Source organism: Mus caroli, unplaced genomic scaffold (genome assembly GCF_978045245.1).
Source record: "Mus caroli unplaced genomic scaffold, Mus_caroli_1 scaffold_10, whole genome shotgun sequence".
Classification (NCBI taxonomy): Eukaryota; Metazoa; Chordata; class Mammalia; order Rodentia; family Muridae; genus Mus; species Mus caroli.
In genome coordinates this window covers 83,784,526-83,801,801 of record NW_028227265.1, presented here as the reverse complement: position 1 = coordinate 83,801,801, position 17,276 = coordinate 83,784,526, and the positions used below count along the sequence as shown (strand labels likewise).

Genomic DNA, 17,276 nt, shown 5'->3' with positions numbered 1-17,276 from the left:
GCTTCAGTCTCCCTTGTTTGCTGCTTCTGCGCATGCCCCGTGCGTGTCCAGCAGCACCCCCTGTTCTTGTTCTTCACTGAGCTTGGGGCACTCTCCTTTACTGCTGTCACTTTCCTTATTGTCCTGTGGTTTCTGACTCTAGTGTTGGAGGATTTCAGACAGGCCAGCTGAGAAAACACTTTTTAAAAATGTCTGCATTTGTATTTTTGTATGCTGCATGTACGTGGGTACCCACAGGCCAAAGGAAGGTGAAATCTCCTGGAGCTGGAGATACAGGTGGTCCTGAGCTGGGACCTGAACTTCTGTCCTCTAGAAGAGCAGCAAGTGCTGAGCCATCTCTCCAGCCCCCTAGACACATTCTGTAAGCAGGGGAAGAAGGGTGTCCAGCAGTGGCTGTAGCAGAAGGAGCAGCTGGCTGCCAGCAAGCTTCTATGTCCCACACTGAGACACATGTCTTCCTAAGACTTTAAGTCAACTGAATCCCATTATTAGCAGATAACAGTGTAATATATGTGCCTGAGCTACAAGCTCTGCTAGATGTAGATATGGAAATTTGTTTTTGGAAAAAAAAAATCCCAGAAAATTTCCAACAGAACACCATTGACTGAAGAACACGTGTGTCTCTTCATTTTAACAATTTACTAGCAAGGTCTCAAATCCTTTCAGGACTTGATCTTAAGTGTGGTCTCTGTCTTCACACAGAGCACATTTCACAGGGCTGTTTACAGCGTATCATTTCGTTTGACTGTAAGCCCATCTCTATTTTTTAAATCTCTGATCACCCTTTCCTTAACAGCATTCAAGTAGAACTAAATGATGATGTCTTCTCTTCTTCATGCATACGTTCTGGTGTAAGTCTTACCAATTCACACAGTACAGTTGCTCTACAGTTTGGTACCTGGTTTCTAGCATGGATTAAATGGCTATCGCTTGTCCTTATCACCCATTAGATGTAAGGACTTAGCTGGATTTAAATGCTTAGCATTACAGATCAGCATCTAATAACATGTTCTTGCATGTATGTTATGAGTATATGATTATCAGACGGTTTTAAAAACATTTTTCTTCCTACCCTTATTAAACTTTCTTTGCATAATGCACTCTATATCTTATCTGCCACTGCTTAAAATAGGTAAGTTGACCCCCTGTGTGTGACTGTTTGTTTAGGTGGTTTGATGGCCTCACCCAAGGATGTAAATCTGCTGTAGTCAATTCCTATAAATCCACACAATCTAGATGCTGTGGAAATGACTCCCCAGACACCGAGGGAAGAAGGGGCCATGGTGTGTTTGCAAGGGTGGGCAGCGCCCCTTCAGGCTCAGAATGATGAAGGACAGCGAAGACAAGTGGAACAGAATGATTGCAGGCCAAGGCAAATTTGCATGTTAGATCTTGAAGATGGTACGCATGCCAAGTTGTAATACTATTTGCGAAGTCTCAGTGGCCGGTGCCAATAGGACTTGGGCCTGATTTTATTTGCTTATCCTTGAAAGTCTCAGTGTCGGTTTCTGTTTCTCAGAAGGGTCGTTCTTGATGCTTAGTAGGCTTGCTCGTGTCATTTCATTCCTCATGAGGTGGCTAACCCATTGAAAAGATGGCTTGATCATTAGCACAGTGCTTGGTACACCCTGGGCACTCAGATATGCATGATGATAGGAAGAGGTTGGTGCCTATGAATACACCTAGAACAAATAACGCTCTGAGTGTATTTTGGTGGTTTTCTTTCCAAGTTGTCTCGTGGCGGCTAGATATCCCACCTGATATATCCTATCCTTCATTTCAGTGGTTAAAAAAAAACAAAAACCTCTCCATTGTCTGTTCTTATTGGGAAGCTGAGCAAAATGAAAACAGTGTCTGTTTGAAGAACTGCCCCTGGCAGCCACACTCTGGTCCCTGCCCATGGGTGGAGCGGTGGGGTGACTCTACTCTCAGCTGCTCATTGGCCCATCCTCCACCCTCTGTTCTCCTAAGAAGTCAAGTATGGATTGTGTCTGCTAGTTACCTTTAGCCCAGTGGGCAGCAGTGTAGGACTCGGCATGTGACAAATGCCCTGAAAGACCTTGGCAGGCCTGGTAAGCACCCGCTGAGCTGCCCTGGCCCCCACCCCACCCCCCAGCCTCACTGCCCTTTTCTGATTTTGCTGCGGTGTGTCACCTAGCAGTCAGCTGTCGGATGGCACAGATGGTGAGTGCTTTTGTAGGCATGAGCACTTTCTTTCTAGAATTAAGATCTGAAGAGACTTGCTTATCTGTTCTTTATCTGTTAGCGTTGTTAACTTTGTGATTCTGTGTATGTGTGTGCACCCACACGTGCACGCATGTGTGTATGCTTACTTTTCATTTGAGCCGTGGTGCAAGCTTGAACAAGTTGAGTGAATCTATCCTTATGTTGGTTCCTGTCATATTGTTTGTGATGAAAAGCAGCTTGCTATTCTGATACTCTGTGGGGGAAAATTATATAATAGTAAGAATTTGGACTAAAAGGATGATTTCTATATTTCAAAAAAATACTTTCAGTCTTGTGAGCTAGCTTTCAAAGGAATGTATGCTGTCTGAGCTTGGAGTAGCAGAGCGAGCACTTGTTGCGTTGCTGTGGAAGTTAGCGCAGTCTCTGGGCTTTTTCCTGTTTCTTCCTTTGCTGTGAGCCAGCCTAGAGGGCAGTTATTCATCAATAAGCTTGTAAATTAGAACTGATCTTACTCTCTCTCTAGTGCACGCTTAATTATTCTAGACTAGTCTCTATATAAATTGCTTATAAGATGCAATTTAGGGCTTTGATATAAATTAGTATTTACCTAATTTTCTTCTGTGTATCTTGCTTTCTCATTTTGGATCTGTAAACTAGAGGTAAGCATTTTTATTATCATGGGAACCTAGTATTCTGAGCTCAGTACTAGTCAGAGAGCTGTGGCAGGGGACATGATCACAATGTGTAGCATTTATTGAACAATTTCATGTGTGTGGTGCCATCCTTGGCTGTTGATGGGAATCCTTTTGTAGTACTGAAAGCTCACTAGCATGGCTACTGTTTTCATCTCCATGTTGAGAGACACAGACCAATGTTCAGCAGGGCAGAGTAAGCTATTCACACTGCCAGTAAGGCATAAAGGCAGACCCTTGTTCCAGAGTGTGGTCTTCAATGCTGCCTTCTTACAAATGCAGTTCCATAACATCTCTCTACATTTCTGGCATTCATTTTAAATTCTCATTGAATGCACACCAATTTATTTATTTTTTCATTTTATTTATAATATCTTTGGGAATATAAAAGAAGGTAATCTAATTAGAACAGTCAATCGTGGGATCTCCTGACACGTATAGCCAGCCACTCCTGTCGGGAAACTGAGAGACATGTTGAAATTTAGGCTGGTCTGTTTTACCAGTTGGGAAACTTGTTCTGGAGCCTTGGCAGATGCAGCACCTGATGGCCCTTGGGTGGTTTGGGCTTGTCCGTGCTTCTGCACTCGCATTATCCCTGTTAGCCTTGATAATGACGGTGAGTGTGTTTGATTAGGTGGGAGAGGACAAAGGTGTAATTTCTTTTTCTGAACATATGAGTATCTTATGGCAAGAAGTCTTTGAGTAAAATCCTCTTAATGTGGTTAATAAAACCTTTTTTTTTACATCATATAATGTAGAAATGGAACAAAACTAGAAGATTAAAATGTTACCAGAAAAAGAAAGGTTTTATTTTTTCTGAGGGGGAAAGACCTGGACCACTTGACTGGGGGCTAGTGTCTTGATTGGCCAGCAAGCCAGAGTACTAGTGAGTGGCCTGCATGAATGAACACAGCCCCTTTCTCTTCTAACAGAATTCTGCATAGAGAATCACCAACCCAGAACCATGGAAGTCCATGAATTGTTCCGGTATTTTCGAATGCCAGAGCTGATTGACATTCGGCAGTACGTGCGCACCCTTCCAACCAACACCCTCATGGGGTTCGGGGCTTTTGCAGCGCTCACCACCTTCTGGTATGCCACCAGGCCTAAGGCCCTGAAGCCACCATGTGACCTCTCCATGCAGTCAGTGGAAATAGCGGTAAGTGCCCCCAGCACCTGCCTTGGGGCTTTCTCCTCATGGTCCCCAATTAGTTTAACCTCACTGGTTGGCATGTGAGGACAGTTTATGAAGAGACGGTGGTGGTGGTAGGTAGTAAACACATGTAGAAGCCAAATTACAGGGCCCAGGGACAGATAAGGTGAGGTAGGTTAGGTGTCTCTCCACAGTTACACTGTAGACTGCTCCTGAACTCACACTGAGCCTCCGCTGTGCTAGGCTCCCTGTGGGAATAAGAAATTCCACATCCCACCAGGAGAAAAAGAACACGGAGCCTGGTCCAGCAGGGAAGACTCACCAGGTGGTACAGGGAATATTTTTTGTGGCATGTGTGATCTGTAGAACTCTTTCTCACACTGTTAAAAGGGACTCTGGTTTCAGCAAGGGCAAGGCTCATCTGTGCTTGGTCTTGAGTGTCATGTTGTCTGTGGCCTGGACGAACTGAAGGTCCGGAAATAGCATGCACCTGAAAGCCCACCGTCTGTGATTAGGGACAGTGGGTGAGATAGCATGAGATGCCTCAAGACCCCTGTATTAATACCCTTCCGCAGCACTCCTGACTCCGCTTCCTTGCCGTTCTAGTCTTTCCAAAGTTCACAAACAAACAGGGGGCTGGAGAGATGGCTCAGCAGTTAAGAGGACTGGTGGCTCCTCCTGTGGTCCCTGAGTTCGGTTCCCAGCAACCACATGGGTAGCTTACAGCCATCTGTAGTGGGGTGTAATGCCCTCTTAGGCTCATTATACTAAATAAATAAAACGTTTTTACAAAACAAGAACAAGCCCATAAGCATTGAAACCCCCACAGCTGCCCTCTTGCCTGTGCTCTGGTCAGCGCTGACCTTCAGCATTGTTTCTTCCACCCAGAAGAAGGTTGTGAGCCACAGACGTGCTTTACTTACTACTCAGACAGCGAGGTTAAAGGTCTCCCAGCTTTCCCCAGACTGGGTGCTATAGCAGGCCTGGATAGCAGTCCACAGAAAGCCCTGGCTACAGGAATAGCTTTGAGCAGCTACTGGGGTTTTAGTTCTTTGGTTTTTTGCTTTTTTTTTTTTTAAAAAAAACAACAACAACAAAAAAAAAAAACCCAAGTTCTTGGATTTGCTAATATGAAATTCTTAAAATATACCCAATGTGTGAGTAATTTGTGGCAGATTTAGGCAGGGACTGTGTGCTGGAGAAAGCTGGGCCCTCTGCTTCAATCTCACTGGGTAGGCAGTGGCCTCCCGCCTACCTTACCACACAGCACCAGGAAGGATTTCAGTTTTTCTTGAGTTGGTATGCCTCTGCCTCTGTGGAATTCCCTCTCTTCTGCATAGCACCTGGTGTTCCAAGTAGCACCATTGTCCCTATTAAAGGGCAGGTGACAAGCACAGAGTTTAGACACTAATCATTCAGCAGTAACTATGGGAAATGCCCAGTTCTCACTAGATGAGATGTTGTGGGGACGTGTGCAGAAAGATTTCTTTATGCTTCTGTTACGTGTATGAGCGTCTGTATGTGTGTACATGTACAGTGTTGCATGCAGATGTTCTCAAAGGCCAAAAGATGATGTCATCATATCTTGGACTCAAGTTGCAGATGGTTGTGAGCTGCCATGTGGGGGGGTGTGGGAACTGAACTTGAGTCCCCTACAAGAACAGGAAATGTTCTTAGCCACTGATCCACCTCTCCAGCCCCCAGTATGTGTGGTTTCTTGAGGTCCATCTTAGTATGAAGTGGTTGCTTCTTATTAAAATAATTACATAAGTTCCCTGAAAAACAGTTTAAAATTACGGATAAACAGAACACTGAAATAATTTTACTGTTCAGTATATAGGAATTCTGATTTTTTTCTCTTTGTTTATAATAGGTTTACATTTGAGTTTCAGAACTCAGAGATCTTATGAATAGATCTCTGAAAGAACTTGCTTTGCTTTTTTACAAACTGAAATGTGAAATTTTAAGTTTAAACATAGTCAGAGACTGGGAACCCAGTAGTTCTAGACACGTTGTTACACAAAGCATTGTTCTGTGGGCCTCTGTTGGCCAGAGAGACAAACCCTGCTCCTTTCCTAAGGTGTGCTGACACCTGGCAATAGTTTGGGGCACTGACTGACAGGGCGAGTGCTGTTGTGCTCTTTCTACTTGGGAAGCAAGTGGGTACTGCTTGCTGGTGACCTGCCGTGCGGTCCTGCTCCCCCCCCTCCCCCCCCCCGCTCACCTGCTCCATCCTATCAGCTTCACATAGATGCTTAGCTGGAGGAGTCCACACTCTGGTACTGATGCTGCTCATCCCCGCCCACTCTGTCTCCTAGCTCTGACCGTTCAGCACCAACACGGGGCTTCTGCCTAAGTTACATCTTTAAGTTTTCTATGACCGCTCAGGGTGGCAGGGAGGATGTGAGTACACCCACTGTGGACCCGTCAGGAAAGGCAGGACAGCCCTGGCAAGTGGTTCTACTGAGGATGGCTTAATCAGGCTCTGTTTCTAGAGCCCTGTCCCTGAATGTGTGGTTGCAGCTCACCCGTGAGCCTTGGTGACCTAAAGGCCAGCCTCTCCCTTGGGGCCTGGAGAAACACCCACCCACCTGTTGCAGATTGCTGCTTCTGCTGTTCAGTTACTGTGGACAGACATTAAAAACAAAGAGGTTTTGTGAGGGTGAGTTGTTTTAAACCACTTTCCTACTTGATATACAAGATCTCTTATTTTCCTCATCTGTCCTTACTAAGTTTGAGTTCCCTTTAGCTATTGACACAGGAAATGGTTTTTTAGAGGGAGCCAACTTCATAAGTTCCTGAGGAATGCTGACAATCAGTTTGAAGACATGGAGTTTCCTCTGGACTTGACAAGAAGGACCTGGAAGATAGAGACCTCCAATTTTATAGCTGAAAAAAACATAAATATCGTCCCTGTCAAGCCCTGCTCAGAAGATATCTGCCAGCCTGGCCTGTGATGTGTTCAGTGTTGGCTGGTTGTGTTAAGCCAAAGGCCCTGGGGAGGAGAGTGGATTACTATGTAGAGGAAGGTTGGGTGGCTCCAGGTGAACCTGAAGGATCAGTGCCTGGAGCCTTGGGACTCAGGTGGAAGTTCTTCTGAAAATGAATATGCTAGGCCTGTGCATTTAGCACTCAAGAGGCTGAGATAGGAGAATCACAAGTCTGAGGGCCGCCTGGGCTACAAAGCAAAATCCGGTCAAAGCAAAAAGAAGCAAAGAAAGATAAATGGTGGCTAGATTCTGAGGATGCAGATTGATAAACTTCAGAATCCAGAGGGTGTGTGTGTGTGTGTGTGTGTGTGTGTGTGTGTGTGTGTGTGTAGGTGAGCTGAGGAAGGCACAGAGTTGTGAAACACAAGTGCTTCTGGCTGGCTGTCCTGAACCTACCCTCAACCCAGATTGGACACATATGGCTGGAGGGAAACTTGGCCCACCAGTGAGGCTCAAAAAAACCTGCTTCAAAGTGCCAATGAGAGAGCTCTGTGGGAATCACTGAGTCACTGCAGAGAGCAGTGGACAGAAGAGAGGCGTGGCTAGTACTGAGTGCCAATGAATGAGAGAGCTCTGTGGGAATCACTGAGTCACTGCAGAGAGCAGTGGACAGAAGAGAGGTTGGCTAGTACTGAGTGCATTGCCTGTCAGGTTAGGCTAGGGAGCCTGGGACTACCACCAGCCATAAAGCACTTCAGGGGAAACTCGGGTTTGTTTTTTCTCCAGTTATTAAAATGAATAAATTGGAACAAATAAAATTTTATGCTTACAGGTCTTTAGACTGTTGGAACTTTCAGTAGAATTTGCTTCTGGTGACCAAACCACAGACCACAGCAGACTCAGTTTGCTACTAGGTGGTGGTTTAGGTTTGGATTCAAAGCTGCTAATAGCAGAGCCAGCTCCTTGGGTGTATATAACTCAGGTTGGATGACTTAGCTCCACAGTAAATGATATGAAATTTGGGGTGCATGCTAGCTGATCACCCTCATACATGATAGATCAAAACTTAGACATTCATACCTTGGGCTGTGTGTGGCGAATGACTCTTCTTTGCATGCTAATCGTATGTTCCAGAAAGTCTCATGCAGAGGGTGTGGCTTTCCCTGCAGTCCCCGCTCCACCCACTGAATCCAGTTGTCAAACTTGCATTCACCCAACAAGTACTTAAGCTTCTGCCACACGATGTACACAGTACCGGGGCAGGACAGGCTTCTATCAGTGTGAAGCCTCCATCCAGGGAGAGGAAGTGTGCAGGGTGTTCTGTCTGTGGCAGAGGTCAAGTACCATTGTTAAAGTAGGCGCTCCTGTACACACCGCAACAAGGAGCAGCCGACCTGGTCCGTATTTAGACAATTCCGTGGAACATGTTACTCGGTGAGATTTCTCCACGTGGTTGGTGGGAGCATTCTTCCCCATACTCCATCTTCCCTCATTTATACATGGAACAACCCACTTACAAACTGCACCAGCACTTTCTTCAGCACAAGAGAGCAAGCAGGTCATGGACTTGTACATTTTTATGGAAACATACTTACACCACACTTGCAGCAATAACACAAGTCCAGACCTGTGCAGGTAACAAGGGCAAGATCCCAAAGACTGGCCATGCCCGTCTGAACTGGGAAGCCGGTGACAAGCTCTTGAACCAGGGGGCCCTGGCCGAGGAGGACAGCATCGAACACTGATGAGAGGCAGACGGCCAGGCTCAACCATGAGTGGAAGGTGTTGTGGAACGAGATGGGGGTTGGGTCTTGGTGTCTCTGGCTATCTCCGACGCAAGCCTGAAGGTCTGTGGAAATGTCAGAGCCACTTAGTTGTAAGATGAGGACAAGTGATTTTTTAACTGAAGGGGAAGTAGCAGTTTCGTACTGAGCGAAATGGAGTGGTATTAGGAACCACGGTAGCATGTGGTTATTTCTGCAGCTATTTATAAATATGACATAATAAATACTACCCGGCAGTCGTTTGTAGATGTAAACTAATTCTCACCTCTATGGAGTGTTGGGACAGAGAGCAGTTAGTGGATATGTGCAGGCTGGAGGTCTCAGGAGGACACGAGGTTTCAGAAGAACCCCTTGGTACGATGAGACTCTGGCTTTCTCTCTGTCATTGTCTGCAAGCCCTCTTCTCAGGCCACCGCTTTCATTGGCTTACCATTTGTCACTGTGGGGTCCTTCTCAGAGTTTCCCATGGCCTGTTTTCCCCGGTCTTGATCGCAAAATAATTGTGTGAGTGGTGAAATAAAGACGAGCTAAGGTTTGCCCTCACACCGACCCAGAGAATTTGTGACCACATTTTCCTGAAGGGTGTTTTGGCATCTGGTAGTGTCTACAGCAGGCAGTCTTCATGAGCCAGGTGGGACAGGAGGGAGAGGAGGCTTACTCAGGGCGCTCTGATCGCAGAGGTGCTTCTGCAAGTGTGTAGACATCACTATTTTCATACCTTTAGGTAGCTTTAGCACCTTTCTCAAAACTTAGCAGGCTTCCTAATAAATTATGAGAACCTTTCTGAATACTGTTTGCTCATACCCATCCTACTGGAACCTGGGGTTAAGGTGTTTGTTTGAGCAGTCTGCTGACTTTAGAGTACATGCAGCAGATGCCTGGGGCTTTAACTTAGGAGGGAGGAGGAAGGGTCAGGCTGGTAATGGGCAGTGGCAGTGGGCTGAGGGCTCTGTGGGGATGCCTGGGACTCAGGACAGATCTCCTGCCCTTCACACCAGTGCTAGGCTGCTGAGGGATTAGGAAAGAAAGCAGTTGAGTTTTTTTTTTTTTTTAAGATTTATTTATTATATGTAAGTACACTGTAGCTATCTTCAGACACCCCAGAAGAGGCTGTCAGATCTCATTACAGATCGTTGTGAGCCACCATGTGGTTGCTGGGATTTGAACTCAGGACCTTCAGAAGAGCAGTCAGTGCTCTTAACTGCTGAGCCATCTCTCCAGCCTGAAAGCAGTTGATTATTAGTGTTAAAAAACAAACAAACAAACAACCCTTTCTTTCATGTTGGGGCTGGGAAGATTGCCCAGTGGTTAGGAGTGCTTGCTGTTCTTACAGAGGACTGAGTTTCAGTTCCCAGCAACCATATGGTGGCTCACAGCCATATGTAGATAACACTCATACACATAAAAATAAATAAACCCAAAATAACAATGTATATAAAATATATACATGTGCATGTATATATTATATGTATGTATTCATCCCTACATATGGCAATGAATGTTGCTGAGTTCTCCATAACCAAGAAAAGTGAGAGTGACTTGCATAGGAACATGATAAGCTGTGTCTGAAACTATGTGATTTGGTATGCCACCTGCTATTAGGTTTCATTAGACAAGAAACATATATACATTGAAGTGGCAGAAATAATTTCTATACTATTTAAGTTTTAAAATAGCACCACACACACACACCAGCGAGGCTAACAGGTGCCAAATGAAAAAGTGACAGTTGTCACCATTCTGTGCTTCTTGACGAAAACTCCTAGTGTACACCAACATCTGAGTAGTGGAGTCACGTGGGGTAGGACTTGGCGCTGTGGTCCCATTTGGCCAGGCAGGGTGAAAGCCGAGCGCCGTGTGTGCTCTGCGTGGCTAGACTGAGTTCTTTCGCCAGAGCAGTGTGTGCTGACTTCTCTTCTGGTGATACTTGTGCCTGTGCTGTCTCCACCCCCAGTTTCTCCTAATTGGATCCTCTGACTGGGATAGTGGGCCACACAGGAAATTAGCCAGTAGAGAATTAACGAGGTCTGAAAAGCACCCAGGGCTTTGAGGACTAGAGGGTAGTGTTTGTCTGGACCCTGTCTGCTCAAGCATGAAGTGAACCATGTGCCAAGTCTGGAGGAGCCTGCCCACAGAGCCCTACCCCAGGCTAGCTGGATCTGATGCTCTGCTTCACTGCCTTGTGAACAGGAACGGAGAAGAGAGAGGGGGCATCAGCAAGCCCGTCCTTCCTGAGAGGTGGCGGCCTGTGAGAGGCTCCATCCATACTACGTACTTTCTCAGCTAATGGGAATCTAGCACTGACCATGGGTGACACTTCTGACCCACATGGGTTGTTTTCTAGTTAAACAGTAAGCGTGACCACTGACCCTGGCCCTGCAGCCTCTGTCCCTTCCCTGGAGAGACAGTTTAGGCATGTTGTTGAAACACGTTGTCCACTATCAGTCCGAGGTCACTGGAGTGTGGGGTTCCTCCCACAGACTGGCCTTAAGAGACCTCATGAGTGTCAGGACCTGGTGTTGCTGAAAGTCAGTTTTGATCCTAAAAAGACGTACATGTTGGTGGATTGAGCAGGGAAGCCACGTGTCAAGTGGCAAATGCCAGGTGTAATGTTGGGAGGATTGGACCCCAGGGAAGGGAGCAGAGGTGCAGCCCTATGCAGCCAAGACTGTTCCCGTTCACAGCCATTCTCATGGGATGGGTTGAGCATTAAAATCCAAGCCTTCTTCTGAGTTTTCTGAGAAGTTACTTAGCTCCCCCATCCTTCCTTCTCCTTTTCTCTCTTCCCTCTGGTTTCCCTCTCTCCCTAAGTTGCTCTTTATTTAATGGTCCTGTAGATAAATACCCATTTTATAGATTGAGATGAGTGAGGCCGCATTGCAAAGCTGGAGCATTTCTACTAATAAGAAATCCTCAGAGACATAATGTGCTATACTTTACATATCGGGGTAGGTTAGAATAATTCGCTAATTTGGGGTGAGTTTGTCAACCTTGTCAAACACTGGCAAGAGCTCTAGTCTCCAGAACCCCAAGACATAGATGCCCCCTGCTTTCCTGACCCTGCCTTCCCTCATCCCTGACCTCATGGGTAGTTTGAGCTTTTCCTTTCTAATTTAGCCTGGTTCAACCACAACTGTATTTCGTCAGTGTGTGGGAAGAGTGATCTCAAAAGGGGCCTTGTCCCCTATAGATGCTGGAGAATTTCCTGGTGACAAAGGCCTTGGCTGGACTGTTTTACATTCATCCTCTTTTGTTTTTAAACTTGGGAAGCAGACCCGTAATTCCCCCACTTTCCAGTCTTGGTTGATTAGGCTCTGCATAGTGGCCCCGTGCTTGAGCACGGCCCAGTTCCTACCTTCTGACAGAAAGCAGGTTCTGTTAGAAGGGCCACACTTAAGACATTTCTCATTTCAGTAGCAGCTCTTCCTAGAAATATTTACGTCGACTTGGATAACCCTGTGATTAAAGACTCTGTGTTCTAGCACATGTGGGCTCCAGCTCTTAGCCCCTGAGTGCCGTCCTTCTCGCCGTAAGTTTGTATGACTGAGGTGAGGCATCCCAGGGCTTACATTCAGTAAGAAAGGGAACACTTCCACCTATCCAAGATGACCATCTTTTTAGGGGTATCTGAGATCATCCATAGAATGTATTTTAAAACTCAGTGCTTCCTGTTGTCTAGTCCATCCTCCTGCATACACACACACACACACACACACACTTCACTCCCTCTTCTCCAGATTATAGCCCCTCCCTTACAACTGAAGGGCAGTGGGGCCTTTGCCGGCTTCACCTGCACCTTAATACTCTGTGCCTCTTCTTTGGCATCTGCTTCCTGCTTCATTATCAAGCCTTGGCTAATTAGTCTAATTGCTAATAATTAGGATACTATAAACACCTTATCCTTGGGATATGCTGTCAAGAGGATGGCATTAGGAGCTCAATCAACTTCTCCCAGTTTGCTTTGGTGGTTTTCCCTCCGTCTTTCCTCAAGTCCTGCAGACTAAGTAACACTGAAAGCTTAAGAGTTATTTACCTAAAGGTCTGTTATTCGGTGACCCTCTAAAACAGCGGTTCTCAACCTTCCAAATGCTGCGACCCTCTAACACAGCTCCTTATGTTGTGCTGACCCCCAAACATAAAATTATTTCATTGCTACTTGATAACTGTAATTTTGCTAGTGTTCTGAGTCATGTGTAAATATCTGATCTGCAGGATATGTGACATGCCACCCCTGCAGGTTGAGAACCGCTGCTCTAGAGCAGTTTTTGGAGAGTTGAGAAGTAGACGGAGTTCCCCTGACTGGATGGGCTCGCTCTTCACTAGCTAGCCAGACGCCCTGCCCTCTGTTACTCAGACCTGTGATTCTCTATGCTTCCAACCTTCCCTTTTCTTGTTAGATAGCAGATCTCATGTCGCTCATGACCCTTCCCCTCCCCACATCAACCCTTTTCTTTCTCATCCCTTCCTACAGCGTTTCCTTCACACTGTGGATATCTGTGGTGGCTTTCTTTCTGTAGTGCTGGCCTGGTCTCCTACTCCCCTGCTTGGGACTTGCCTCTAGCATCCTGCTTCTCAGACTGTGGGGCTGGGCTTGGGTCCCCTGACCTAAGTTTCGGGTTCAGCCTTCATTATCCCTTTCCCAACAAATGTCAGTTGCTCCCCCAGTTTATATTTTGTAGATCTGGGCTCTAAGATGTAAGAAATATTAAATGTGAAACACTATAAAACTTTTTATCTTCTTCACCTTTTAAGACTTTTATGCAAACTGCTTAATCACCTCCCCCACCTGATAAAACCTTTGTTTACACAGAGACCTCCTGCTGCACTCCAGGAATCTTATGACTGGAAATACAGACTAGCTAATCAAATAAGGCTATGAGGTTATCTCCCACCAACGGGGTAAGGATAAGTCACCAGTACCAAGTGCCTTTCCTGTCTCCGTGTCCCCCTTAGGAGTGTGGCCACGTGACCAGGAGTGAAGTTAGTCTGTCATTTGGAATGGTGGTCTCTTTCTTTGAGAGCCAGAACTTATTTCTAACAAAGACAAACCTGGTGAACCTGCCGCTCAGGGTCCACACCTACCCTTGTGTGCCCTTGCCTTGCCTGGTATTGTTTAAATTCACTAGGATTCCTTAGGGCCCGTCTGGTGCACTCAAGGACAAGATGCATTCATTACTCTGCACAGCAGTGGCCACAGCATCTGACACAGCTGTTCAGGGGAAGAAATACAAATGGCTCTGCAGTCTCAAAAGCTTGCCTTCACCACAGCGGGGAAGACAGTGGAGGACATGCAGTTCACTTCGGCTGCAGAAGCTGTCCGTGTTCCCACAGACAGGAAAACAGAGAGCTGGCCAGAAACGGAACCGGATACACCTTAAAACCCGGACACCTGGTCATCCACCTCTGTCTGCTAGGCTCCACCTTTTAAAGGTTCCACGCCTCTCTTAGAGTGACTACCTGGAGAACCCATCATCAAAGCATGAGTCTGTGGGGTAACGGTCCAGATTCAAACCATTGCGTTCTAAACCTCCGAAAGGCTATTGACCACCTCATAACAAAATACATTTAGTCTAACTTAGTCCCATAGCCCACAGTTTGGCCACTGCCCAAAAGTCCATATCCAGAGTCTTTGCAGAGACTTCAAGCAGTCTTTTAGCCATGAGCTCCTAGAAAATACAGACACTGTGCGCTCCCAGTGTATGATGACACAGAGTCAACAGCCCAACTGTGACATGGGTTGGGGCAAGGCAGGCCCAAAGCCAGCATTGCAACAAACATCAAATCCTGTAGCTCCATGCCCAGCATGAGAGACACGTGTTGTTGTGATGCACGCAGCAGTGGGCTTGGGAAGCCCTTGGCTTACTCGGCCTCTGTCCTAGGATGTCTCTCTTCTGTGCCTAAAGCGCTCCTTGGCAAACAGGCTGTGTTCTTGCTATCTCCAACATCCTGGAACCCTACTGGATCTTTGTCTTTACCTTCATACCTTCATCTACAGGCCAGGGTGGGGTGGGGAGGGGGGGTCCTTGCAGCAATGTTGACACTTGTGAGCCTTGGCTGCAGTGGCCTCTTGGTTCTAAGGTGGGCGTACCTGGAAAAATGCTTTCATATGGCGCTCTGTGCAGGCAAAACACCTAGGGAAACTCTCCCTTATTGTTCCCAGCAGCCTTCCCAACCGGCAGCCCTGGCTAGGGAACAGGCATTGACAGCACAAGGCCCCGGGAACTCTTCCAATCAAACCACTGCACAAGTCTCAGGCTCACTGTTCCACTGACAGCTGAGGCGCTGCGCTGTGGAATGCGCAGCTCATCGCTGCTTTTACAGAGATGATATTGTGTTGAGAGATGCTGTGAAGGGTTCCACATCACCATGACACTCTTGAGCAGAGGTCCCCGTGGGCAGCATGGACAGCCAGACCGCTTGCCCTTCACTTGGTGGGGAAAGCGGATTGGCCCAGGGCAGACAAGGCAGTACTGTATGGCACATGGCCCTTCTGCTCCCCCATCCCCTGTAGCCTCGCCCCCTCTCATCTCCTTACCATTTCCCTATTTCTCTGACTTCTGTCCTCTCCTTGGTCCATTGTGTTTTGTTTGTTTGTTTGTTTGTTTGTTTTTGGTCCTTCCTTATGTAGACTTCTCACTAGGAAGCCTCAGTATTGTCTCTTTCCCAGAGCCGGCCAACTCTCACTGCTCTTTGACCTCACTAGTTAGGGGCGGTTTCCTGTTTTCTTTCATCAGACTTCAAGCCAGAGTGATCGCTTCCACTTTTTGGACAGTCCTTTCCTGCGGTGCTGGAAGGTCTCATCTCTTGGTCTAATTTCCCTCAAGGTGTTGTAAATGTGAAGAGCCCTCTTTGAAATGTGAAATAAGAAGCAGGCTCTAACCTAGTAGTTGAGCTACTTACCTACTGGTGTAGTAACAGTGTTCCTGCGGCTGCCTGGGCCTGGACCTCCTGTATGGTCCCGTATGGTCCCGTATGGTCTTAGCTCAGCTCCTTCTGTTTTAGGCCCCAGCAGGTGGAGACAACTTAGCAGAAGGTGTTCAGCAGCAGGTATGCACACCTGTCCAAGCTGCAAATAAACGCCTGGAAGGACCTACGTCTGCTTAGACTTACTATATTCAGTAGCCAATGACATTAACCCTGAGATGCCACTTAAAGGAGCCTCAGGTCCTAATGGATTGTATTCAGTTTGTAATGAGAGAGCCTCAAGTGTGGGTGACTCATGGAAGTAAAATTGAATGGTCTCTTTATTTCCTCCCAAGCTGAGTAGAGCCATCCTCTGTTCTGTCGGTTGATGCTTTGAGAACTAAAAAGAATGTGTGGTGGGGACATTTTCCTGTTGTCCTTGCTCTCTCTTTGACTTTGTCTGGCAGGACAGGAATTTAGAAATTTGTGAACAGCAGCAGTGGGCTCCCCCTCCCTCTCCTCTTCTTCCTCATCTTCCTCCTCTTCCTCCTCCTCTCTCTCCTCTCCCTGTCCTCTCCCCTCCTCCTTTTCTTTCCTCTCAGTTTTCTTTCCGTAAGATTCTGTTCATGGCCATGTTGTCTTAGCCTCGCTTCTCCTGAGCCACCGTGGCTGGCTTACATTATTAGCACGTCAGCACTCCTTCATTCAGCTGCTAGTCACTGCACAGCAGTCTGCATTTATTTTACACCTAACTGACAAATAGAGATGGCAGCAAGTATTGATGGTGTTACAGTGAGTAAAATAGGCACAGGGAATCAGTGTTACAATATCACGACCATCATTCATTACGGTGTACTTGTTATTTACCTGAGAATTGCTAGGACGGAAGATTTTAGGTATGTGTGTGACAAAAATGTGACAAGCCTTGGGGAAATACTGGCATGTCAATTAACATCATTTGGCCACAAAATGCACCTCTCTAAAAGCATCATGTTGTGGGCTTCTTGTTAACATCCTGCTCGCCCCTGTCCTCCTCCTTCCCAACAGGGTACCACTGATGGTGTTCGAAGATCAGCAGTCCTTGAAGATGACAAGCTCTTGGTGTACTACTACGACGATGTCAGAACCATGTACGATGGCTTCCAGAGGGGGATTCAGGTGTCAAGTAAGCGCATAGCTGCATTGCTGTGACTGACAGACACTTCACGGCTGCTTCTCGTGGGACGAGCAGCCTTCATTTCAGAAAGGCACCTCTGCCAGTGTTTCACATACCAGCGCTGTTGGTGTTCCATCTCCCGTAATGTGTCCGGAAACAGTCTCAAAGTTTATAGGACGTTCCAGATGTTCTCAGTCGCCAAAAGTGATATAGGGGCAATACATCCTTTATTTACTGGAGAATCACATATGCTGGGCTACAGTGTTTCCTGTAGTTGAAAGTAAAATGTTTAATTGGCCCTGAACCATCCGTTACTTACTGGGCCTCTCTCCAGACCCCACACCCACACACACATACACCTTGAATCAGCCCTCAAGCCGGTCCCCCTTCACATCTTCATACACTCCCCCGCATCATAATTATGCCCTGGCCACCCCCACTCAGTGGTCTTTTAAACCTGTTGGTTTCATG

General features: G+C 46.7%; 1 protein-coding gene across 4 annotated transcripts in view; it reads left to right on the top strand.

Annotated features, from left to right (window-relative positions):
* Nucleotides 1–17,276, top strand: part of Acsl1 (acyl-CoA synthetase long chain family member 1) — a 63,933-nt gene that overhangs the window by 17,534 nt on the left and 29,123 nt on the right. For 3 of the 4 annotated variants that reach the window (XM_021169316.3, XM_085843969.1, XM_021169314.3), the window contains exons 2-3: nt 3,812–4,038; nt 16,697–16,814. In XM_021169316.3, the coding sequence (XP_021024975.1) occupies nt 3,844–4,038; nt 16,697–16,814 (313 nt within the window). In that variant the 5' untranslated portion in view covers nt 3,812–3,843. Of the gene's footprint in view, nt 1–2,083; nt 2,185–3,811; nt 4,039–16,696; nt 16,815–17,276 lie in introns of those variants that run through there. The other variant, XM_021169315.3, reaches the window with a different exon arrangement.